The following is a 26,202-nucleotide window of genomic DNA, read 5'->3' as shown; positions in this document are numbered from 1 at the left end:
GGGGACTTCACGAGTGATTACTTACCATTCGCGGTGCTGTTTGTAGTCACACCAGCTTCCTGGACTTCTGCAGGTATATTATCTGTAATGTGTCCCCACTTCGGGCCTCTCCAACGCCAGGGAAGGCAGCACTTAGGACAGTTCTTGGCAGCAGCGGCCTCACGGGGCGCGGACTCTCCCTGAGTAAGCTCAGAGCGTGCGGGGAAGACGTCCTAATGGCACCACTGCTTTGTGACTGGAGCCAAGGAAAAGAAGAGAGGGTCTCTGGGTTTCTCACTTCCACGTCCCTCTTTGAAAACCAAGACACTTATTTTTCATAATTTAAAATCCTGCTTAACTCTGGGAGCATTAGAATTCCTAGACTATGACTGAGTATTAGTGTGCGTCTGCTTTAAATGTCAAGAGAGTCTTTAATAATAACACGTAAGGAATGTTAAGATGGTGACAGAATACAATAAAAGTAGGGAAATTCTTCCATTGGGATGAAGTGAGCCATAGGTTGCCTACCACCTGAGAACTGCAGTTGTGTTAAAGAAATCATTTAGAAGTTTTCAATGGCGCTGAGCTTTGAAGGCATGTGAATGACCGGAGTTTGATAAAGTGGGTCAAAAAGAACTCTTTGGTAAATACTCAGTTGGGTAGAAGAATTTCATTTCCCCTCCTTCCAAATCGTTTGGTTTGGTTTGGTTTTTTCTTGTTTTTCTTCTTTTGATCATACGTACTTTAGAGACCCATGAAACGGGATGCACTCTGCCTCAATCATCATCGTATATAAAACCAAACAGCCACTGTTGGGACTTACTCAGTCCATGGAAGAGAGTCCTGTCTCCCAAAACGAGTGCATTAAACCCAGACACATGGGGTCCTTATTAAAACGTTTACCCCCACATCCCCTCGCTTGGCATGTTGGGCTTAGCAAGTTTAAGTGAGACCCCAGTCAATTAAATTGGAGATCATCACTGTCTGGGAATGATCCCGGCTTGCCTGGTCCTCCGTGGAGTGCCTGCTGACACTCTGTATCTCACCCTGCCTTGGAGTTTCTGCAGCGGTGGTTCAGCATAGGGGTGGGAAGAGTGGCAAACATCTGTGTTTTCAGTTAGCATCCCAGGTGCCTCTTACAGTCACACCAGAGTGGGAAAGTCTGACCAGGCGTCCCGCAACTGGAATTCTAGTCTTCTGCCCCTTCCCAGCTCCGTGTTCTTGGGTGCATTCACCCTTGGGGCCTCAGTTTCCCCAACTATAAAATACAAGAGTAGGACGAGAGGATTTGAGGTGGCCACAACAGCCCTTGCCTCTGTGAAATCACATGAGTCACTTGGTCCTTTCTTCTCATCCGTCCTCGGTAATTCAAACATTTTTACACATCCAGGATCCTTCATTTATTTCAGATTCTGTTTCTCACAAGTGAGAACCGCCAAATTGGGCTTAAAATGATTAGTCCTCCAGACAACATATAAAGTGATTATGTTAAATGAACCTAAAACCGTGTTCCCTTTTCTCTGCTAAAAGAATGAGTTTAATCTCCTCAGTTTTTATCTTTGAAGATGTTGAATGGAGCTCCTTGCCTTCGGCGGTTATCAGTGTGTCCAGAGCGATACAAGCGTTCCAGCCTTTCACAGCCCGGACAGGCTAAAACCTAATTTGAGGCCATGGCTAATAGAAGAGGGGATGACCTGTATCAGCCAAGGGGAGAAAAAGCATTTGCCTAGGATGAGGGCAAGAGACGGCAAGAACCAAGGAAATCAATCCATAAGCAGTGGGCTTCATCTCTCCTACGATTTCTGTTCCATTCTTCAAAACATCAAAATCCTCTCCCCAGCCAGGCCCACTGCAAACTGCACAGAACTCTTGTCACATGGACCCGGGTTCCAAGCATATACTCAACCACTTGAGGTCTAAATAGACCAGACGGTGTAACTTTCCTTTAGAGAAAGTTAGATATTTTTGAGCATCCGTGAAGCACTAGGCTCTATGCTAAGCTTGTTATGTGCAAGAACTTATCTAATCCTCAAAACAACTCTTCAGAGTTCAGAGATTATTATTCCATATTTAGAAGAAGAAACTAAATACTTAAAAAGGTTACATAATGTGCTCAGAGTCGCAGAGCCAGAATCTGAATCCAGCATAGTGTGATTGCAGTGCCCACGACCTTCATCCATTTTCACTCTGCTGTCTCCAAAATTGGGGAACCTGCTAATAAGCAAACATTGTACGAGCATGTCCCCTCAATGTGGGGCCTGTTGGCATTCCTTTTTACACCAGAAACCCCTCCCGTATCCACCAGGAAAGCTTTAAGAGAGTAATTTCTGCTAGCACAACATAAAAAATTGTTTTCATTTGCCAACCAAATTTTTAGTTGACCTTTGGAGTACATGTCTCATCCTCCTTTGCTTTGCTTTGCATGGGATTCAGTTTATGAGGGAATGCTGGAATATACACTTGCTAATATTAAATGTTTGTATTGTCATATTATAATAATGAAAGGACGCCGTGAAAATGGATAGGGATGCTGAGCTCATGGAATAACGGCATAAAAAGTAATAAAGAATCTGAAAGCTTTTTAAAGGGCCAGTGAGTATTAAAAATGCACGACAGCCCCAGTAGAGAGAGGATGTGGTTTCAGTAGGTGTGAAATATTAGCCTTTTTGCCTAAAACAACAAAAAGTGAATTTGGCAGGTGATTTTTTTCTTTAATTGTTAAAAGGGTTTGTGTTAGAGTTAGAGCTGTAACTGATGGTAAAAATCCAGAACCCATCCAAGAATATATTACATGCTAGTTAGCACTGATCAAACAAAAACAGAAACTTGGACTTTTGCCTTTTTTCTGTAACCTTGCTGATCTTTTATAATAAAGCAGAGCTAGGATGGTAAAATTGAGTATGAGGCGAAATAAGGAACCTGGGTAATTCTCAAAATGGACAGTGAATTCTACGCTAATATTCTCACGGAGAAGTGAGAAATTGTCTCCCATGGGAGTAACCTCCAGGGTTTATGGATGTGGCCGTGTGTATAAACTCTAGGTATGTGTTTGCAACATAGTGTTATTACCTCTGACCAGTAAAATGTCAGCATGTAGACATCTGGATAGAACATAGAGGTGATGATTCCTTTTGATGCTGGGAATTTGGATTTCCTTCTCCTTGGTCTTGGTTAATTGCTCCATCAACAATGTTTATCCCCAAATTAAGTCACAGTTAATATTCATCAGACTCTTAAGTAACTATCACCTCTCACCCTTTAATTTGTAACATTCAGTATGGCAGACTACTTGTTTTTTAAAAAGAATAATAGATATGCCTTCATTCCTTCTGCCCCATGATAACTTTTAAGACACAATATTTTTTAGAATTCTATGAATATTTTGGTTCTAACACCTAAAAACTTAAAACACGGTAAAAAAAAAAAAAAAAAACCCAAATAACTACAGAAATACGAATAACTGTAGAAGAATGCCATTGCAAACATTTTAATTGTTCTAACTGAGCCACTTTGGAAAACTAAATTCCTTTGGCATTATGTGTTCAGAGCATCTTTTAGTTTGGCCGGTCAATAACTTACTAAGGCTCAGAAGATGAATAACGTAAAGTGGCTCCTAATATGGTATCATTTTCATTTCCTGTTTGTTGAAAGATAAATGCTAACACTATAAGGCTTTTTTTTCTTCTTAATTTATTCCTCCCTGCACCACAAGGGAATAAAAAGGAAAAAAATCAAATGCGATATGGCTTGAGACTGAGTCATCCAGCCAGGATAAGCCGAAAGCTTTTTCTCTCTTGCTTTTGTACCTTTTCCCTTTCCTCTGCCTTTTCCCCCAAATGCTGAAACACCCCCTTTTCCCTTAGAAAACACCTTTTAAAATGTCTTGTTTGACTTTTATTTTGAAATAATTCAGCTTATGAAAAATGGGTATTTCTTTTAAGATTTTATTTTTGGGCCACCTAGGTGGCTCAGTCAGTTGAGCCTCTGACTCCTGGTTTCGGCTCAGGTCATGATCTCAGGGTTGTGAGATTGAACCCTGCATCAGGCTCCATGCTGGAGGCTGCTTGAGATTCTCTCCGTCTCCCTCGCCCTCTGCCCCCCCCCCCCCCCCCCCCCCCCCCTCCCTTTCTCTCTCTCAAATAAATAAATAAAATAAATAAAACCCTTTTTTAAAATTTTGTTTTTAAGCAATCTCTACACCCAACATGGAGCTCAAACTCACAACCCTGAGATCAAGAGTCACACGCTTTACCAACTGAGCCAGCCAAGTGCCCCCAAAACTTGATATTTCAAAGATTTAAGGTTAATTATGTGACATAGAAGAAATGAGTCCCTCCCCAGTTCAAAGGCATTATTTTGGACCAATGATCTATAAAATTGCTGATCTAAGACTCTCCCCACCACCCCCACCCCTTTCTCTTTCTCTCTCCCTCTCTATTCACTCATTCATTAGTCTCTTCTACATTGCCCCCAAATTCCATGGCTCTTCTCTTAACTATGCTTTTATCTTTTAGAGATACACTTCCCACTTACCTTACAAAGGTAATTATTATCATGTCTGGTATTTTCGCCGTAAGCATCTTTGCTATAGACCTCTCTGCTGCAGTCAATTACACCACAGAACTAATTGTCCTAAGGCAGTTTTGCCCTAAGAGATTTAAAAAATAAGTAAATAAATAACTGGTTGACAATTTGGTTTGACAGTTTGGTTTCATTTCTCCGTTTACAAAGTACTTCCATTTTTATATTCTATAAATCTTAGCCCTCATAAAGGCTTATACGGTGACCCAGAGTTTCCAACTTACATGTCCCATAGAACTTTGGAACAGAGGTCTCTCAGCGGACATGAGACTGTATGCCAAGAACAAGCGACCGTGCAGAAGGCTTTTACAGCGCCATACAGAGCTCAGTTAGAAACATGTATTCTAGAATTTGGAAACGGATACCTCTCCTCATGAAGGAAGGAATTGTATCGATAAAAGAAAAAGTGCAGTGCTGAATGGGGATTAACGAAAGCAACCAGGAAACGTGTGATACTATGAATAATTCGGAGATGAGTGAAGTGCTTCGGAACAATCCACAAAATAAAACCCGTTACTTATGCTGTCTCTCGCCCAGTCTGCACTGTACACTTTGAATGTATTCAAATGTTTTTTTTTCTGGAGAAGCCGTTTCATTTCGATACTGATTTTTTATGTTTCATTTTGTCCTTTTTCGGGAACGCCCCCCTTTCATTTGTCATGATCCTGTCTTTTATGGTAAGATTGTCTTACGGCCGATTAGTTATGTGGCAAAGATGCTTATGGCAAAACTACCTAGAATCAATTATTTTGCATCCTCTGTGCCCAGCTGCCTTGAATTACCAAAAATATCATCATGTTTAAACAGTTCAAGGCAAGCATAAAGAAAGGAGCATCTAGTAGTATTTTGAGTGCAATGATGTACATAAGATTAGAAGCTTGTGTTTCTTCAAAAGATAATTTTTTGTACAATGAGAAGACTTAAGTTTTTGTTAAGATGAGACTAACACATAGTAGGTACTCACCTATTAAATAAATGAAAGATCAGGCTATTCTGCATTCCCTTGGAGATGAGAACGTGTCATCCCTTGTCCCCGTGCCCGCCCTGCCAGTGTTGCTCAGCGGCACTGTGCTAATCTGTGCCTACCTGTTAAGAAAGATGAAGTTAGTTCTGCATAAATGTGTCCGTGTGTCTAAGAGCTCTTCCACAGCCACAAAAGATGAATTTTTATGAGTTTTAGCCACCTCACTCGTTTCCCTTTGGCTTGCTCGTGAATAAGACTGGTTAATAGGCGTGATTCACGTTTTTGTCTTTTAGCTGTCTGTGTTCTATGGGACTCCTTGGTGCCAGCAGGTCTAGAACTTCCCAGTTAAAAGCTAATGCATCTCGTGTTGAGAAATCTCACACTGACACCTCCAGTTACTTCGAGTTTGGCAATGGTTGTGTAGATTTCAAAACGATTAAGCAATGAGAAAGATTTTGTCATGTGCAATGGTGCTATAGTTTAATTTGGAATATGTATCATTTTAGATGTTAAAATAGTAATGCATCTGTATTCAAAGAAATAACAGAGCATTTCCTTCCCACTAGCTTGCAAAAGACAAAGAGCGCCTGCAAGCCATGATGACCCATCTGCACGTGAAGTCTACGGAACCCAAAGCCGCCCCTCAGCCCGTAAGTACCGAGCTCTACACCAAGGGGAGAAACCCCACAGTATCTCTTCTCTGCTTCCCCCACCCCAAGCATAGGAGGCAGGATAGCCTACCCTGGCAGCTTGTTAGTACTGAAGGACTTAAGTTCAGTTGACTCTTTCTGGGTACCTTTTAGGAAGAGGGCAGTGTGCAAGGCATTTAAGAAGATAGAGGATGATTCAGATCCTTGGCCATGGGACCTTACAACTAGCTCTTCAGGACAGATGATTGGTGCTATAGCAGTGTATGAAAATATATTATGATTGGTCATGGGGTGGGGTGGGGGAATCTTTCTAAATGGTGTGAACACAGAAAGAAGACAGCCAGACCATGGAGTCAAAAGAAAAAGGCATTTCAGGGGTTAGCCGAGAGACAGCGAGCAGGTATGCAGAAGGGAATGAGGGCTAGTCCAGTGTAACTGTAACAGAGGAAAGAAACAGAAAACACACTCTTGGAATAACTGGAGGCTAAAATTATGGAGGGTGCCCAATGGTTATTAGAGAGTTAAAAGTGAATATTACTCTTTTGCAGTTAGGAGATCAAACACGGTAAGCTGAAATTACATTTAACTTTTAGGAATCTCCTACTGCTTGCCTTGTTCCCTTTTCCATAATCTTGAAGAGTGCCATCCAAGCACAGACAGTTAATATCGAAGCAGAAGGATGGTTTCTAAACCCCAAATCCTGTCTTGGGCCTCATTCCTTGCTATAAATTGATCGCTTTAACAGTTGTATTTCTCATATACTTACATTTCTAAAAATCTCTTAGTAGCTTCCACTGATTATTCAAAATGGAGAGAGTGCTGTGCTTCTTGATTTTTAAGATTTGTAAAATTTAAAGGTACACTGCCTTTATTTGATTTTGCTTGGAGTCACTGTGTGAAAATTAATTGAGCGTTGACAATCTATAGTTAGTACCAGCAATTTTAATCAATATGCAATGATGCAGCGTAATGGCAAAGTATTGGTTTATCTGTTTTGACTGATTTTTTTCTATAAATAAAGCAAACATACACCCATATATGTATGATTTATGGTGATAGAAATAAAACGGAGTCAGACTATTAACCCAGCAAATATGGTAGCCTGCCAAGATGCAGTTGGCAGACAAAATTAATGTCTGAAACAGAACACATTACTGAGATATAGGACATAAAATCATTAAACACTTTGCACATCCATTTTTACTAGGAAAGAGCCCTTAGTTTCCATGTGTTTTGCAGTAAATGGCTATAGGACTGAATGTGTAGGCTACCAAAAGAAAGGGAAACAAAAACCTAGGCCGTTTGGTATTGTGGATTCAGTAGTCAGCTGTGCTATTTGTGTTGCCTTCATCAGCCCCTCCTGTTAAGGAGGGTCCTTGGGAGTAATAGGAACCCAGCTAAAGCAAGTTGGTAAGACCCGGAAATGACTTGATGGCCGTTCTCCAGTGAGCACAGCCAACTGCTAGGGGAATCCATTGCCTTCTGAACTCTCTTCGTGATTGTTTTTGTTGGAGATGGTTCCCCCCCGCCCCCCCAGGATGAAGGGTTTGAGTCTTTAAACCTAGTAATAAGGGAGAGAATGAGATTATCTCCTCCTTCCTGCATGGATTAAAAGCAGTGATGTTATAATAATGTTTGGACTCTGGACTCTAGGATGCACTCATGTTGTATGACGGGGCTCCTTGGGAGGGGGAGGGATAAAAGTGGGGAAGAGGTTGTGAAACCCCATGGGGCGCTCAGTGAGTGATGGGGCCAGGTGTTGGCAGGGAGCGCCATACACATAAGCACGCATTGGCCATGAAAGGACCATTTGGAATCTCCATGAGGACCAGTGTGAAGCAGCCAGTAAACAGGGAAAAGCATTCCTGGGGGAAATGCACAGGGAAGGAAGGTTTGTCTTGATTAGTATTTAAAAAAAAAAATGTTTTACATTCTAGGAAATTATAACTTTGAAGGGGACCTCCTACTAAATTTATTTTTAACTGTTCTATTGAAAATTCTCTACCACTAGTCAACATTATCTCTTAGTAGCTCAGCACAGTATTTCTTTATTAAAAGAAATAGGCACGAATATTTTTGACTGAAAAATTAATAGCTTTTGAATTCATACACAGCAGGTTTTCTTTTGCAAAGAAGTCCAATATCGCTGCACAGCACTTCTATAACCATTTATTTAGTGTCCAAGTCAAACCTTTGACAGCTAGAGCAGCGCTACAAGCCAATATAAAGAACTCCAAGATGTAAACCAACAATAGGCCATCTGTGTGAGGTTTGCCATTGTCAAATACATAGATTGTTTGGATTAGTTTATGTAAATGTACTGTTGTATTACCCTTTGAAAAAAAAAAAAAAGATCACATTTGTGTATGAAAAGTGGTTCCCTTCACAGGCAGCATTATAAATTCCTTATCCTTTAACTTACATGTAAGCAGTAAAAATTGGTGCCTGACAAGCAGATATTGTGTGACACTGTTGCCAGAGTGAACCTGCCTTCTTTTCATTTATTGGAAAATAGAAAATTTTATTATAGATACCATCTTATAAATCAGGAATTATTAAAATATGTATAGGTGAGGCATTGGGAAATTAATTATAAAAGGTAGAAGTGTAGTGTTTTGCATAAATTTTTACTTTCCTTGCCCCAAAAAGGGGAGGAAAAAAGGCATACGCATTGAGCAGACCCTTGATTCAACTTTAGGGATACCGAGCCATCTGATGTTCGTTTCTAAGGTGCAAACGATTCCTGTTTTGCCTGTAATTAATTTATTCCATCATAAATAATAGAATGCACAGTGTGTCCTTCTAGAATCTTTGATTTGAAATAAGCAGTCACCAGGATTCAAATCTAACCATAGATGGGGACTTTCATGTTACAGCCTTGCCAGTAAGTTGATGAAGTTTTTTTTCTTTTTTCCATTTCTGTTTAAAAGGAACTTTGTGTTTATTTTAAAATTCTTAGTCACTAAGTGATAGAATGCTTTGCTGTAAACGTTGCTTTTCACTAAATGCCATTTGGGTGGTAAGTGTCATTTGTTGTATCCAGTCATCCAACCAGTCCCTCTTTCTTTGCATCAGAGAAACTGCCAAAACCTTCTTGGACTGTTCTTACATCAGCTCATAGACATACTCCCTGGGCCCCGTTGTGGAACTCGTCTTCCCAAGTGGGTCGTTGGAGGATATGCTCATCTCAGGACAGTCCTGAGTTTTTAGACGTAGCTGTCAGCTCATCCCACACTGGGACGTGCATAGGGGAGCCTTCCTGTTCTTCGGACACCTCCAACAGCACCTCTCCCCGCTTGCCATCAAAGTCTTCACACCGAAGAAAACCTTTCCTTTCGTAATTACACCCAGGACTCACGGGGCACGGTATTTTTGGACAGGGAATTCCTGCGTTTCGAGTCAAGGTATTTGATCAGCAAGTTATTTATTAAGCATGCTACTAAAAACAGGGAGCAGTAAAACAAGAGAGCCCCATCCCTGCCACTGAGGTGCCGGAGTCTTGAGGGACAGACGCACAACCGCACACACTCATTGCGTGAATTGTGCGTGCCGTCGAGCAGCGCTCTACAGCGGGCGTTCCGGGCAGCGTGGTGTGTGAGAGGAACAGGAAGAAATGGAGAGGAGTCAGATCTGTGGATCTCTCCTGGGTTCAGAGGAGGTGCTTGCGTCCGTGTGTCTCTGAGGAAGGCAATGGGGAGAGGACCAGTGTGGAGGAAGCAAAGGACCAGCCAGCATCAGATAAAATAGGCTTTCCGTTTTTGAATTTATTTTATTTGTAAGCTTTTAATTTTCTGAAGCCTGGGCCCTGCATGGAAAAGGATGTGTCAAAGTTTCCCGGAGCGGCTATATATTCTAGCCCTTGGGTATGCACAGTGGGAAAAGCCTTTCCTGACATATGTTGAGAATGGCCAGATTTGCTCTATTTTGAGTTTTAAAAGATCCTTCTCTTTTCCATGGGAAGAGAAGCAAAAAAAAAAAGACAAGAGTAAACCTTCCTGATGAGACTGATGGATAGTCTTTTGTTGCAAACTCGGTAACATTCTCAAAGTAAACAAAGTGTATTGCTTGGGGGTTCGTGTCTCCACGCTCGCTCCATGGAGAATTTGCCGAGCTGTCTCCTTGGAGGGAAGCGTAACTCAGAGGACAAAACAATAACAACAAAAAGAAGCATGTCTGTGTTATGACTTTATTAAGATGTTAAGGATTTTTTAAGAAGACTTCCCTATCATAACGTCAGGAAAATCCCGTAAATCATATTTTATAAGCCCGGAGGACAGGAGAGGTACGCCTGGCTCCGGGGTATTCCTGCACACTAGAAACCTCTCCTGATCCTGGAAAAACCACATTCCTTCATATTTGGTGGGCACGTAATTATAGCGTAGGTAGTATATCCTTCTTTATGAAAATGTTCTAAAACGCTTACAGGAACTTGGATATTTGAAGCAAAATGCAATATTACATTTTCCTTTTTACGCATTCTCTTTTCCTCCAACCATAGCAATTAGGACTGTTTTGAAATAGTTTTAGCTGCTATAAAAACAAAGTATCCCCCCTCCGTAAAAGGGGTCTTTTAACTCTTAAAGCAATGGCTGATCCTTTGGGCTGCTTGCAGCCTTGCTTTAGGCCTAGAGAAACAGTATCAGGCAGTCATAAAAGATTCTCTAGCACAACACACACAAGCTGTTTTTCTGTACTGTTTCTCATGAGGCCCTACCCTCCCCTTCCCCCCCGCCCCCGCACACATACCCCCCTCCCCCGTACCACCACTTTCTCAGTCACTGCCCTATGCAGTGCAGTCGCAAGGCCAGGCTCAAGGAGCACCGAACGAGAGCCTCCCCCTGCCCCAGTCCAGCCTCCCCACGGATGTCCCTCAGGCCTCAGAAAGGCTGGCCGTCTCTGAATGCCAGTGATTCGTGTCTAGAAGCAGTGTGCCGTTCAAGCAGGCCTGGAGCCCGCTCAGGGCAGTTACACCAAGAGCAGAAAAACGAGTTCTGTGAGCCTCAAAGTCCCTACTAAGCAGCTAGGTGCCCCCGTGTTTGGGTTTCAGGTTTGTCTTTTGTTCTCAGAATCTGTTTTCTTATGAGGCAAGAGCACAAACAAAAATAAAAATGAGTTCTTATGGGAATACTTACGACAAGTCTGTTTCTGTCCGGGGTTTACATCAGCGCTTTGTTTATTTTTTAAAAATGTGAGTGACTCATCATCTTTAAAAGAAGAGAGGAGGTTACTGTTTAAAAACTAGAGATTAATCTTTTAGAAAAGGGCTCAGCAGAAGATCAGGCAGCTGACAGAGTCCCAGTCATTGGGATGGGTACGATTCCCAGGACAGCCCTTCTGGAAGTGAGCTGGGGGAAAGACGGTGGTTAAGAGCACACGGAGATTTAAAAAAGAAAAAACCCTACAGCGGATCTTAAGTGACAGAAGAATTTAACTTCTAGCCAGACCCTCAAAGCGATTATCTTTGCTGAAATCATCACATGACGGAAACTTGCCATGTAGAAAATATCAGAGTTACTAACTTTTCCAAACATAGCAACTTCTTTTTAAATAGAAAATAGACACAATAAGAAAAATAGGAAAAGAAACCCTCCCAGTCCAATCCCTTCCTGCTCCATGCCCCGGGGGGAAAAAAAAAAAAAATTATCTTTTAAAACCTTAACTATGATCAGAAACACGAAGCGCATATGCTTTCATTTCTAATTGATGATTATATTAAGATTTAATAGTTTACAATTAAGATGAATCTTTCAAGATTACAGCAAAACCCACACCAGTCCCGATTTGCTGTTCTGTTCTAAGTCTGTAATTAAATTTTTTTCTTTCTCTTTTTTTGGGGGGGGGGGGGGGGGAGTCCACTGTTTTCAGAGACCTTAATTAAAAGAGCAGGTTTGGTTTGAACACAGAGCCTGTTTTGAATCCTTCCCCATGCTCCATCTTATCTCTCCCTCGTGACCTTCCTCCCCAAAGATGGTTTCTCCTCAAGACAAGCATGTGATCATCAAACAAAAGTTTGAAAGTTAACAAACTTCTATAGCAGTTGACAAGGTTGACATTTCATTAACTTGTTGGTTCAGTCTTCAAATGATTTTGCGAGGCAAAGCACCCTCTGTTTGGAGTTTACAGCTTTTTGTTCTCCCTTCCCTCACAGACTACAGTCATGTTTAATTTGGAATCTGGGCTCCTTTGGCAAATTAGCAATTAGAACAATTTTGTGGGAATATGTATATGTGTCATTAGTTTTCCTGCAAATTAATAGCAAGGGCAGAGGTCAGGCAGAAATTTTCCACTTGACTGCCGTTCCTCTATTGAGACTTGGCACTTGGTTGTGGAATGGCCACAGCTGCTCTCAGCCACCCTCTTCCTGTAGGAACTGTCTTTTAATTAGTTTACCTCACAGCCATCATTACAAATATTACTGCCTCCCCTCCTCGAAGTAAAATTACTGTTTCTACAAAATATTCCAGTGACATCTTGCACCACTGCACATTGATGGTGGGGTCACTCGAATACAGCATTTAATCATTAGATCACCTCCATCCGCGTCTCCTAATTAGAACCCTTACAATACATTTTTATCTGGTAATTAGCTGAGATTGGCCGCTTCCTCTGTGGCTTATTAGAGACAGCCCAGCAGTGGGTGTGAATCACGGTGTCATTTGTGAAGCCTGGTAAGCCCCCTCTCTGCTCTCTTCTGGCTTCGTGTTTATTTCCATTTGCTACCTATGTTCAAAAGCCTCCAGAAAATTCTACCGTGTATTTCTTTGTGGGTTGTGCTAACCTGGAGGGATTTTATTTTTCACTGTTGCTTTTTCAGTACAGACAGTCCAGGTGTTAAGACCTTGGGTAAAAGCTACAGATGTCCCATTCTTTTCACATTTTATGACACAGTACCACGTGACGTGTCTGTTCTCCTATGTGAGCACCGCAAGATGGATTTGTACTTGCTGAATGTTTACATGAGTTTTGATTTTTTAGAGTCCTGTACACTTGGTGCCCTTCCTCACAAAATGAGCAGCCGGCATATTCCTTGAAGCCGTTCTATTTATAATTCTCGTTAAGTGTTTAAGAAAGTTAATGGTGTTTAGGGTACTGTCCTTTAGCGGAAAAGAAAAGCCAAAAAGTAGAGTTAGTCCTCAGAATTGCTGAGTGGTGGTTAACGCACGCTGTCCTTGGACCGGTGTCTGTTTTCGATGGTAAGCTCTTCAGGGGCAGCGAATGAATGTTCTGTCCCTGTTTTTGTCATTTCAGTTTCAAATGCCTTATATTTGTTCAGTAATATTTATTGAATGTCATTTATAAGCAGGGACTAGAGCTATTCACTGAATCCTTTCCAAAAATGAGCATACAGAAAAATGAAACTGTCTAGTGTTTATTTTTCCCATTAACTGGGCATAAGATGCTTATACAGAGAGCCTAGAATCACAAGTGTGTGTTTGACTGGTTGTGAATATAGGCAAGTCATTTCATCGATCTTTGGCCTCAGTTTGCTCATCTGTAAAACGTGAGCAGTGACATCTCACTTATTAGTGATGGTATGAGAATGAAGTGAAATCACGCAGTGGCAGGTGGTTTACAACACGGTTTATACAAATGGTATCCATGACTTTCCAGAGTGTTCAGATATTCTTAGGACTAGCAGCGTCTGAATTTTAAAAGCTGTGTATTTATGAGCAGTAGCCTTTGCTGCACTAATTTCCTTGACCCGTTGCTTGGGCTGATGCTTATGCAGACTAGTTGCTGCACTTGGTCAGTGATTAAGGCCCAAGGCACAGAGGAGGTCAGCCCCAACCTTCCCCCGTGGCTTCTCAGTTCTGCTCCATCCCAAGGCTGCTACTCTGAACTGTAAGCACTTAGTCCACAAATACGTGTCAGGAAGGCAGGTTTCCAGCACTAATAAAAAAGAAAGCAACTCACAGCATTGGCCCAGTTTGCTGGGTGGGGGGTGGGGGTTGTAAGAGCAGTGTCCTCTCTGTAGCTTGCTCTTCTAGGGCATGGGGGTTGGGGGAAGGGTCTGGCATTAGCTGAGTCAGCATTTCACCAGGGGAATTAAAAAGGAAAGCAAAAAAAAAAAAAAAAGATAGTAGGAAGGGAAAAATGAAGGGGGGAAATCGGAGGGGGAGACGAACCATGAGAGACTGTGGACTCTGAGAAACAAACTGAGGGTTCTAGAGGGGAGGGGGGTGGGAGGATGGGTTAGCCTGGTGGTGGGTATTAAAGAGGGCACGTTCTGCATGGAGCACTGGGTGTTATACGCAAACAGTGAACCATGGAACACTACATCAAAAACTAACGATGTAATGTATGGTGATTAACATATTTTTTAAAAAGTATGTTAAAGGAATATTTATATTTAAGAAATAAAAACTGTTAAGCATCCAATTAAAATAAAAAAGGAAAGCACAACTGCAGGCTTGCTACCCACCATACCCTTTCCAGCACCATATTTACATTTTTTCCCTGAATATTTACCTAACAATATTTGATCCTTCTTTTCTTCAAATTCCTGGGTTTTATTTGTTTTTTGTTTTTTTTTAATGGAACTACCCTAAACATAGGAGAGGCATTCTCATGGCCTTTTTCATTACTGGAGTGTGAGTAGAGGTGAATCTTCTCAACAAATTGGAACTTTTAATGTGTTCTTTATGATCCCAGAGGAATCTCATTTTTAATACCTCCCACAAATAATGCCTTGTCCGTAGGGCTACTGCCATAGTGAAGTACTTATTTTGTTAAATGATTTGAAATCTGGTTTGAGAAAATGTTACAAGTAAGCCTACTTTGCATTAAGTTTCTTGGATTTGGGGCCGGCTGTAAGTATCTGAGCTATCAATTCTGTGTAAATTGTAGTAATATGTTGAAAAAGGCCAAGTTCTGTAGTATAGCTAGACATAGTATTTCTGGAAGAACAAACTCAGGGTAAGGGGGACGAGCCCATTTTTTTTTTTTTTTTTTTTATTAATAAGAGAAGCACTTCGAGGTGAAGGCTAATGGAAGGAAGGAAACGGTACTCCTTCATTTTCCTTTGTACGACTTCAAATAAATAATACTCATTTCCTCACTTGATGCTCTAGATTCCATTATATTACTGAGCATTTGAAACTCAAAGAAAAAAAATTTTTACAGTTCCCGATGTTTCGTATGTCATCTTTTTTAATAGATTCCAGTCCTCTATTTGATAGAGTTTAATGAAAATTACACATAAAGCTATCAAAGATTAGTCTTTGCCAACTGATATAACTGAATGATGTCTTACTGGATCAATGCCACTCTTTTTTTTTTTAAGATTGATTGATTTGAGAGAGAGTTGGGGGGCAGAGGGAGAGCGAGAATCTCCAGCAGACCCTGCGCTGAGCACAGAGCCCAGCGTGGGGCTCGATTCCACCATCCGGAGATCATGACTTGATCCAAAATCAAGAGTTGGACAGTCAGCCGACTGAGCCGCTCGGGCGCCCCAGTGCCACTCTTTTTAATTGGAGCCACAGGCCAAACATCCTTGTGGTCCCATCGGTGAAGGTTCATCATGGAGTTAAGTAGCCTGTCCCTGTGCTGGCCAGTGGTTGCCACTGGCTACATGTGGCTATTTAAACAAAAGTTTAATTTTGGTAAGAAGTAGAAAGAGTTCCACCCTGGCGCTGGCACACTGCAGAAAGTGCTGTTGGGGAGCTCAGGTCTAGACCAACATACCCCAGCTGGTGGCTTCTAGGGTGTTGGTGTTCACTGGCCCTACCAGGACTCCACCCGCTCCGGGAGGTTTGCCAAGCACAGTAGGCTGCTCAAAAGGGTTCAAAGCCAGGACTCAAGAAATGTTTTGACCCAGAACTTGTCAGACTTCACTGGGCTAGGTCACCCCTTTCTGCACACACTCATTTTTCACCGTCTTTGGAAAACACCTGTGTCACCAACGGGTCAGGAGAACATGGCCAGAGAGATTTTTAAACTAACCACTATGTGAACTGTTTTTGCATGGGAACTCGCCTCACATTTCAGTTGATTAGAAGCATCTACTTAGAGAAGTAAAGCTAGCCGGGCGTCCCCTGTAGTATTCTGGATTTCAGATGCCTGCTGGCTCCCTGTTTTGTCTGAAGCTCTTCTAAGAATTCTTCTTTTCCTCACAGCTGAATCTGGTATCAAGTGTCACACTCTCCAAGTCTGCATCTGAGGCTTCTCCACAGAGCTTACCTCACACTCCGACGACCCCAACCGCCCCCATCACTCCTGTCACCCAAGGCCCCTCCGTCATCACCACCACCAGCATGCATACGGTGGGACCCATCCGCAGGCGGTACTCAGACAAATACAACGTGCCCATTTCTTCAGGTAGATACTCCATTTTCGCCTCATGTAGAACTGTAATATGCAATTCTTGTAGACCAGCCTCTTTTTAAAAAGTGATAATTAATAGGACAATGATTCTTATTTAGCAGATATTGCGCAGAACCAAGAATTTTATAAGAACGCAGAAGTTAGACCACCATTTACATATGCATCTTTAATTAGGCAGGTAAGTAAATAACACAGTATGTGAAATTCTATCAAAAGGTATATGTGTACATGGATATATTATATTGATGAAGTAGATTTAAAACCGTTTAGTATGCAAGCATGCTAAAACCTTTTCTATAAGGTTTTTTAAAACTGCAATATATAACATAATTGCTTTTGATTAAGTATTACAATACGATGTGATTATTAGGAAATTCATTTCACACAACAGTGAAAATGAGCCTGTTTAAAGATGGCAAGTCAATTATCACAAGCTACAGTAATCTCTGATCCCTAGAATTAATCTGAGCTCTAAATAATTACTGAGCTTTAATCAGCTAGTGAAATGTTTTGCATTTCTCTTTGATTCTGCTTTATGAATGACTAATAAATTAATATTTCTGTACGGAAACAGAAATAAAAACTCAAAACAATTAGATAATTCCATTTTGAATTTTGCTATTGAACTGTTAAATACAACCATTAATCTTAGATCATTTCGTGAAACCTTTCTTGGGCTTTAGCTCTGAATCCTGGTTATTTTATATTTTCAAGAAACTGTATAATGACGATTTTGCTGATTTGGTCATAAATTATCTTCTTTTGTTACTTTTGCTTCATAGGCCATTCTCGAATCTCCAGAAAAGCAGCTAACACTAAATGAAATCTATAACTGGTTCACAAGAATGTTTGCTTACTTTCGACGCAATGCGGCCACATGGAAGGTAAGCTTTCTCGCAGGCCTGTTAGGCTTGGGTCTTACTTACCATTTATAAAAGAGTTGTTGAAAAAATGCAGGTGTTTTAAGTTACATGTGTATTGTTTTGATACACTCAAAAAGTCAGATTTATGGGAGTATTTTATTGAGAGAAGAGTACTGTTGGGGTTAGAATGCCGGGATAGAAGACTCCCATTACATTGGCATCAGATTTTGGAGGGACCAGCCAGTAAAGTCCTTTCTGTCCGGTTGCAATATGTAGGGAAATGGAACGGATGACACTGTCGCCCCGATATTGAGGCTGTCCTCTTACTTACACAAACCTCATGCTTTTCGGTCGTCAGCCACCACCAGAATTTGCTGAGATGCATGGCTAACATTTTTTTAACCGGGAGAAATGATCAGACAGACTTGACATAACTTTCATTGGTTGGATTTGAAAAAAAAAAAAAAAAAAAGCTCCTTACCACAATTAGTAAAGAAAGCTGTGTGGTCTCAGGACTAGCACTGTGTATGGCAAATATCAGAGGGGAGCACCATATATTATTAAGTTTTTGGTTTTAGTTTTGGGTTTTTGGGGGGGGGGTTGTTTTTGTTTTTTTACATCACTCTATCCATCAGAGATTCATAGAAAATCTGGAAAAGGAAATTATCCAGCTTCACTGTAACACCATTTACACCATTTGCTATAAAACGGATCAAATCCCTCAGCTCCACATGGGATGCCCTAACAAGGCTTGAGGATCACGTGACATACCTCATTTCCAGTTCAGCAATGGGTTCATAGATTCTTCTAGTATTTCTTCCACTGCGTTGAATGAAGCCCTCACAAATTTTTGGATTTTACCGCGTTTACTTTCTTGGTTTAAATATTCTTGCTATAGAAGAGAGCAGGTCCAACCTGACAATTTTTTTTCATGCTTTTCTCCTATCTAGAATTCTTATAATCCCTAAGTTCCACACCATGTAAAATGCAAATATCTTAGGATATTTTTACATGTCATTATTATAAATATGATAGGGATTTATTATAGGATGCAAAGGAAATTTGCTCTGCTACTTTTTAAATTTTAGATAGGAGAAAAACAAAAACAGAAAATACATTGCCTCTTTTATGTTCTTGATAAATTAGCATTTTAAAAGAAAATGAATATAACCGTAGAATGAATTTATCAACCTCACACAGCCATGAATATCTATTATGGCTCAAAGTATCCTTTTTTATTTCCATTAAGACACATGGGTGCTGAAGGGAACCTATGTTCAAAACCTTACCCGCTTCTCCTCAGCCTCCCTTAGGAGATAAAATGCAAAGTATCTTTAGCTATGAATGCCTTTCAAAATGTAGGAACTATAAGCATGAAGCAGACATTTTCTTCAAATTGCCTTTTATAAATAGAAAATGATCAAATTTAAAAATAATTACTGGCTGTGAATATGATATTTAAGCTCAGATCTACAGCTTTAACTTTTTCATTTTTGCAAACTGCAGGAAAAAGTGCCATCAATATAAACAATCCTAGATCAAGTACCAAATGACTCATAAATACGTATAATTTTCTCTACGTGTCCTTACTTCTGTTGTAATCCTAAACAAAAGATGAAGTGCCCAATTTAAGTCATGGCTGAAAAGGGCTTACTCACGTTTTTGGGCAACTCTTTGATTTCTGGATGCTTTTGCTTAGATGTACAGTCTTGGAAAATAAAACTTAAGTTTGACTTTCTATCTTTACTTACATGGCCACACGCTTCAGACAGATCTATAGTAGTCCTTCTGGCAGACATGGTTTCTTTAGATCTTCTGCAGTTCTAAATGTTTCGATGCTTATTCTAAAGTATTAGTGATAAGGTTGAGGGGAAATGTTGATTTCTTTCCCCACTATGTCTTCCATACATATACATGATCTGTCTGTAGTTTTTTAAAAGAAAATTTGGGTTTATTTATCTTAACCTCCTAAGTATTGTTCTAGGAGGTAAGAGTAGACCCTTTGCATCCCTGTGCCGTGCGTTGGTACAGCATAAAAAAGAAAATCCTTATTGAAAGAGCAGACTACAACCTATACATGAAGAAATTTGTCCTACCAAGTATAAATATAACATGACAAACGTTTTCAGAGATTTTTCTTTTGTTTTTATGCCAACCTGTCCAACCTGTTTGAATCAGGGGTGTCCTTTCACGGTCATCTGGATGTTTTCAACCTACCCCAATTATGCTGACATAGCTCAAAAACTCTGAGAATTTATCCTGTGGATTCTCCTTGCGAGTAGTGGATAACTTAGCTATGTAATAAAACATGTCTCGTTATCTCCTTAAATATTCCACATCGAAAAAGAAAAATCAGCACTATCTCGTCTGACTCCTCAGAGTCACCAGTGGTGATTATCTAAAAGTGGAAACAGCGCTCAGTATCTTGAGAGCGGAAATACTTGCAGGTAGCCCAAGGGGTGGGTTGCCCCACGTTTGAGCGATGGCAGCATCATTGGAATGGAGTGGAGGATATGCTACATGGCATATGGGAGATGGGATGTATGCATCCGCTGTTCAGGCCACAGTAGTCACCTGCTTATGCCCTGTAAGAAGAAAGGTTTGAGTCAATGGCATGGGTCTTTTTGTAATGTCCTCATGTCTAATTTGGAGTCTCGATCAGCAAGTTCAACCAAGGAGGCTAAAGAAGTGAAGCCATGTTTGTTCCAGACCCCAGCATGGGTCGTGGATTTTTCTGAAAATCAAAGCAAAGAGGAGATGTTAAGGCTCCTCACCTTTGAGTTGAGATCCTCCTTTTCAGTGGACTATGGATGTCCAGGGTCTCCGTTTAAGAATGATCTTAGAAATGACATTTAACCATAAAAAAGAAACACGGAGGCGGGGGATAGAAATATGTGTCTTTAGGAACCATCAGCGGCAGGAGTATCATCTTTTTGCCATTGAGAGTTCTACTCAGGTGTTTCTTTGACATTTTTTGTTAATTAAGGTAATTGCCCATAGTAAGGGCCAAGGTTTGTATATATTTGGGAAGGTAAGACATAGCTTGATGATGGATACTGATGTACTGGGGATCATTGCATTCCCTCATCCAGTCAGCTGCAGGAGGTGATGCTCTCTCAGTGGTAAAATCCAATTTAGATAAATCTGACAAAACGCGTAGAAGGTATTAAAGCCAAAACTTTCAAAAAAAGAACAAGAACAAAATGTATTTAACAGTATTATCATCTTGCATGTTTTTTTTAAAATACCCTTTTATATGGGAGATAAGTTTAAAGGGGACAGTTTTATGCTCTACATGTTTATTTTGAAGTCATATTAACAATATTTTCAGATTTTTACTGTGACCCCTATTTTGGGCTTATATGCATATTAACTATTTCTTCTGGTTCGCTACTACCAGAGACTAGATGTAAATGCCAGAGTATAATTAATTGATAATTTTGTTTTTTTGTTTTTTGTTTTTTTTTATTTTTACATTTGGAAAAGGCATCCTTAACCTCAAGAAGGTCATCCACGGGGGTGGTTAGCTACAGCTTTTGGGGATGGTTTGACAAATGTGGACTGTGAGGCTGAATTTACTGCTGTTTTTGGAGTCTTTTCTTATAGAAAATGTAAATGTTCTCTCTTTTATACTTGCTGCAGAATGCAGTGCGTCATAATCTTAGTCTTCACAAGTGTTTTGTGCGAGTAGAAAACGTTAAAGGGGCAGTATGGACAGTGGATGAAGTAGAATTCCAAAAACGAAGGCCACAAAAGATCAGTGGGTACGTCCACCATGTTTGAACTTCTTAGCCTAGCTTGGATTGTGCTAACAAGTGTCAAGTAGAGGCTTTTGGCTGCTAGACGGTGTTAGACCAACGAACCGGTTTCACGTTGTCTCAGTTAAGGGAAGCAAAAAAGCATTTCATCCCTCCTGTTTTGTATACCCACCAGTCCCCCTGCCCTGCTTGCCGGTCTTTGTTGCATCCCACGCTAGTAGCTTTAGGTGGCAATGCATATTAACCCTCACAAACCATTTGCTTATGCTTATTGCATTTTATTTTCTTTTTCCTGTTCCCTGTATTGGATGTCTGTTCTGCCCCCCCAACCCCGTCTCCTTTTGTTGCCACTCCATCTCCTTTGCCGCTGCTCCTATCCCAGGGTGCCATTCGCACCAACCTCTCACTGCATAAGTGCTTTATCAGAGTAGAGGATGAGTTTGGGTCCTTTTGGACAGTTGATGATGAAGAGTTTAAACGTGGCCGCCATATTCAACGAGGCCGTCCTCGCAAATACTGCCCCGATGAAAACTTTGACGAGCTTGTCACACAGTAAGAGCCTTTACTTGCTTTTGTTTTGTTTTTTCTGCTGTTGCTTTGGCTTTGCATGGTTGACTCATCCCATGTAGTTTTGCATCTCACCAAGTAGCAGGTGCCACGGCTTTTCTGCAATGGAACTAAATTGTGTGATTCGTACATGTATTTCTCTTGTTTCTCTTTGGAACACCAGTGCCTTGAATAATGCTTTTTTGACGTCTTTAATGCACATATTGGTCGTATTTTGATTCAGCAGCTTATGGGGACCCTTTAAGAGTAAATACCTTGGCTTGAAAGTAATTCCTCCCAAGGAAAAAGGCAACTTTTATGGAGAGTTAAAATGTGTACTTAGCAGGGTACACTTCTTAGTATTTGCCCACTCAGTTATAAGAATAACGTAAGTGCAATGAATGAGGAGAGAGAAATCCGTAACAGCACATACACTTCCTTTAAAGGCCAGTGATCAATCTGGGTGACTTCCTACTTGGAAGCCTCTCCTTCCTAGAGATTTTTTTCGAATGGTATCTTGTCTTCCTTGGATTAGTTCATGGACACAGCATCCAGTATTCTTACAACCTCCCAGATTTGGCTGTGCAAGAAAGATCTCAACCCAACCTCTCTGCCTTCCTTGGGAACAACCCTTCCCTGTCACCCCCTTCTCCCCATTTTCTTTTAGCACTAAATGTGCCTCAGAGGGGGATCTCCTTTAAGAGCCATCCTGCCTTTACCTCCTACCGTCATTCCGGAGTTAATATCATGGAGACGATTCTCTAGCTAACAACTCCCAGGAAACCCTGCTGTCAGCTCACTGACTGACTTCCCCTCACCCCCCAGAGCTTCTGCCTTCCTGTTGGACTCACGGCAGCTACTAAAACTGTGCGGAGAGGTCAAGATGTTGTGTGAGGGGAAGAAAAAAAAAAAGCATCAGTGGAGGGGAGTGCCCAGGGCTGGTCTAACTGAAGCCCGAATTTTACACCCAGTTTCCTTGAAGAGCAAAGTCCTACCCCAGGGTATCCACACACACCAGCCCCATAAAGCCGGGGGGCTGTGGAGAAAACCTAACTTTCCTTTGGTTTTGTTAATGGGGGACATTTCTGATTTGGAAGGGAGACCAGCAAGCTTAAGATAAAACTTGGCTCGGAACTCAGGGGCTGATTGCGTTTAACTTTGAGTTTTTATCTTTTTCTTATGCAGTAACCCTTCCCTTATTAAAAACATGCAGAGCAGCCACGCCTATTGTACACCCCTCAATGCAGCTTTACAGGTAAGATTAATGGTCGTCCCGAATATGCAGCGGAGGCACATGTCTCCCCCGCTCATTTCAAAATATATTAGCCTCGCTCTAATTAGATATTAAATTTTAATTCCGTTAAACTTTTTTCTTAAGTGCACAAAGCATCGTACTCCCTGGAGGCAAACACATCGGGCTGCTTCAGCATTAGTGGGATGCTTAGCATTTTGAATATTGTGGCAAAAAAATTAAAAGTTCACTTATTAATATTTATCAGCAGTATCATAATTTCCATCCTCTTATTTCAGAATTTCACTTGAGGCAAAAATACCACAAGTGTAATTACTCTAGCACAGCTATTAATGTGCTGGATGATAGGCCACTGTATCACATGACCTTCTATTGTTCACGGGTTTAAAGAGAAAGCAGAGCTTTTTATTTCTTCTTCTAAAGTCTGTTTTAGCATCTTCAGTCCTTTGCCGGGGTGGGGGGGGTGGGGGGGGGGGGGGGGGCGGCGATCCAGGTTTGGTTCACTTGGTAAAAGTAAATTGTTTAAACTAGAGGGGTGTTGAAGAACACTCTTTAGGTTTCCAGCAGATTGCTCGAGATTACATAAGAAGCATACAGAATGTTTGTTTCCTACTGACAAACCAAGCACTCATTACATAACCAGCATTACCGGGGGATGAAGACACTAGTTTTGAGCAGGAGTGAGTTTACCACCCAGATACAAGTTACCAAGGCAGCCAGCCGAGCCTTTTATTTATCCCATTTCTCAGTGGTCCCAGTTTGAGTTTGCCCCTGCCTAGATTGTTCTAGAAGACAGGCCAAGGGAATCTTGCTCCCTTGAAAAAGACATATTCTGTACATATATACTCCCAGGCCATCCCAGACCTTTACAGCATGGGTTCTTGCTGGGGGCTTTATCGCCCCAAAATGGGTACTTAGATAGTACAATGTCTTGTGCCCCTCCAAAGGGCCATAACACACAGAAACATTTACAAACAGGAGCGTCTTCAAAACGCTCCTTAAGGGGTCAGGGAAGAGAATGAAAAATGGTTGAGCTACTTGACATTATGGGAACAGAGTGGGTGAAGAGGCAGGAGATCAGGATGGGCACGTGGTTCTCACTACTCCTAGAACAAATATTTATTGAGCACCTAATCTGCACCCTACACAGTTTCCCGCATCACTCAGCACAGCCTCCCGGCTCCCAACAATAGATGATACACCTTTAACGCAGTTTCCGTGCAGAGGCAAATGCACTGAACTTAGCTTTTCAGTAATTATATTTATTTATTTTTAGCCTGTACCAACTTTAATAGGAGGAACTACTTTCTGAGTTTCTGATAATTACTTGTAGTTTACACAGTAACTTTAGAAAAGCAAATGAGAGCACGCTTAGATGCCGCCACTGTAAATACCATTCATTAGTAACTTATTTTCCCTGGAGTCTTGTGAAGTGTGAATTTAAAGGCTGCTCTATCTGGAAGAGTATTAAGATTACAAGCACATTTTACATTCATGAGGCGGAAAGGAAAAAAAAGCAGTGATCCTCTGGATTCTCTTAACTATGTGACTGACTGATTTAAATTAGTATGCCTTATCATGACAAAACTGTTCATGTTTCTTCTGGAAAACATTTGTTTTTGGCATCCTACCTCCCCCTTCTCGTTTCCAGGGGTAGCCCAAAACAATCCTGTAGTTTTCCAAGAACACTTTATGTGCATAATGAGGTGAGGTGAATAAATTGATATAAATTCATGATTGGAGGAATGGATCTTTTTCCTCTCGTCGAGGACTTTGGATCCACGGTCAGTAGACAGTCTCATGTAACTTTCTCTGCTGTGCAAATTAAATCAGGATTCTACCAGCAGGCTTTCCTTCCCATTATTGCCCATTTCCATTTTTCAAGACAAGTAAAAATAATAGTGGAACAACATCTTAAAAAGATTACTAGAGCAACATAATGCATGATATACAATATATAAAATAGGACAGCAGAATCCACTACAGAAATAAAACATTGGACGTGAGACAGATTGCATTATGCTCTGAAAAAGTGAAGTAACTAAGGGTAACCGTAAAGCTTCTTATTTATAGACTGCCTTTCCCCCGAGGATCTTAGCATGGTTCGTGTTCCAGGAGCAGCGGTACTTATGGACTGAGGCACCTTAGTTTTTTAGTTTTTGGGGGGGTTGTTTTGTTTTTTGGGCAGAGGTGCCAGTTTGATAGGAAACCACATACTGTACACAGGACCATTTATATAATGAAGTCCGTTATAAAAATCATACCCCACCTGCTCCTCCGTAGACATCAACTACAAAAAAAAAAAAAAAAACACTTTGTTAATGTTTCTAGCCTTGGGTGGGTTGCTTTGATCACTCACTCAACAAAGAAGGTGCAAGAGGCTCTGTGGCCTATCAGGCACCATCCTCCCACCTGGTCATTTTCTTAAAGGGACCAGGCTGGTTTTCCTCTTTCTATCTTTCTGGTCTCTCTCACCACTGAGGGATCAACAGAAGTGCTTGCCTTTTGGATGCCTTTCACCACCGTGGCTGTTTGGGCCTCAGCCCATGTTTTAATGACCTTCACCTAGAACACTTCGAGAGCCAAGGAGAACACATCATCCTAAGAAGGTTGCTCTGTCTGTCAGGGTGACCATCTTATGCCATAGAACACCTTCTTACAAACATTTCAGTTTTGTCTTTACCTCTCCATTTTTGACTGGAGAAGCTGCTAAAAAAAAAAAAAACCATGCTGTAGAGATGGCCTCACTTGGGCCACGTTCTGACTGTGTCATGGTGACATGAGAGCAGAACTTCCATGACTGGGAGAGGCATGACCACTGAGTTGTCTCAAATGAAGGCCGTTAAGATGCTTGTCCAGCTGCAGTTTGCAAAAAAAAAAAAATTAAAAAATAATCTGGCAACCGTTCTTGCTTTTTGCTCTGCCAAAAAAAGAAAAAATGCTTTATTGCGATTATAAGAGATCTGTTGAAAAAAAAGTACTTGATGCAAATTATTTAACAAACTGTAGGAGAGCGAAGGAATGTTCAGATTTACTGTTCATCAAAATGAGTTCACCACATTTGGAAATAAAAACAGGATTTTTTTTTTCCCACTTTTTAAAAGCAGGCAGTTATATAAATCCAGAAGTGGAGGGAAGGGAAATCTGTGGGCTTGCGCAGAGCCTGGCTTTGAAATCGTCCATTGGCCAGTGCTGTGTTACGTGAAGACCCGTCCAGGGGCTTGTATCTAAGAAGGCATCCCTGGCTTTGGAGTTCGTACAGTGAGCGAGGCTGCAGTTGTCCTAA

General features: G+C 41.1%; 1 protein-coding gene across 12 annotated transcripts in view; it reads left to right on the top strand.

Annotated features, from left to right (window-relative positions):
• Positions 1–26,202, top strand: part of FOXP1 (forkhead box P1) — a 480,210-nt gene that overhangs the window by 442,563 nt on the left and 11,445 nt on the right. For 10 of the 12 annotated variants that reach the window (XM_032411750.1, XM_032411758.1, XM_032411754.1 and 7 more), the window contains 6 exons: positions 6,091–6,174; positions 16,290–16,491; positions 16,596–16,675; positions 17,280–17,381; positions 21,003–21,124; positions 22,850–22,919. In XM_032411750.1, the coding sequence (XP_032267641.1) occupies positions 6,091–6,174; positions 16,290–16,491; positions 16,596–16,675; positions 17,280–17,381; positions 21,003–21,124; positions 22,850–22,919 (660 nt within the window). The remainder of the gene's footprint in view (positions 1–6,090; positions 6,175–16,289; positions 16,492–16,595; positions 16,676–17,279; positions 17,382–21,002; positions 21,125–22,849; positions 22,920–26,202) is intronic. The other 2 variants (XM_032411759.1, XM_032411753.1) reach the window with 1 other exon arrangement.

The sequence above is a fragment of the Phoca vitulina genome, unplaced genomic scaffold (assembly GCF_004348235.1).
Source record: "Phoca vitulina isolate PV1807 unplaced genomic scaffold, GSC_HSeal_1.0 scaffold13, whole genome shotgun sequence".
NCBI lineage: Eukaryota > Metazoa > Chordata > Mammalia > Carnivora > Phocidae > Phoca > Phoca vitulina.
The sequence above is the reverse complement of the archived record's forward strand: the minus strand, read 5'-3'. Positions and strand labels throughout refer to the sequence as shown.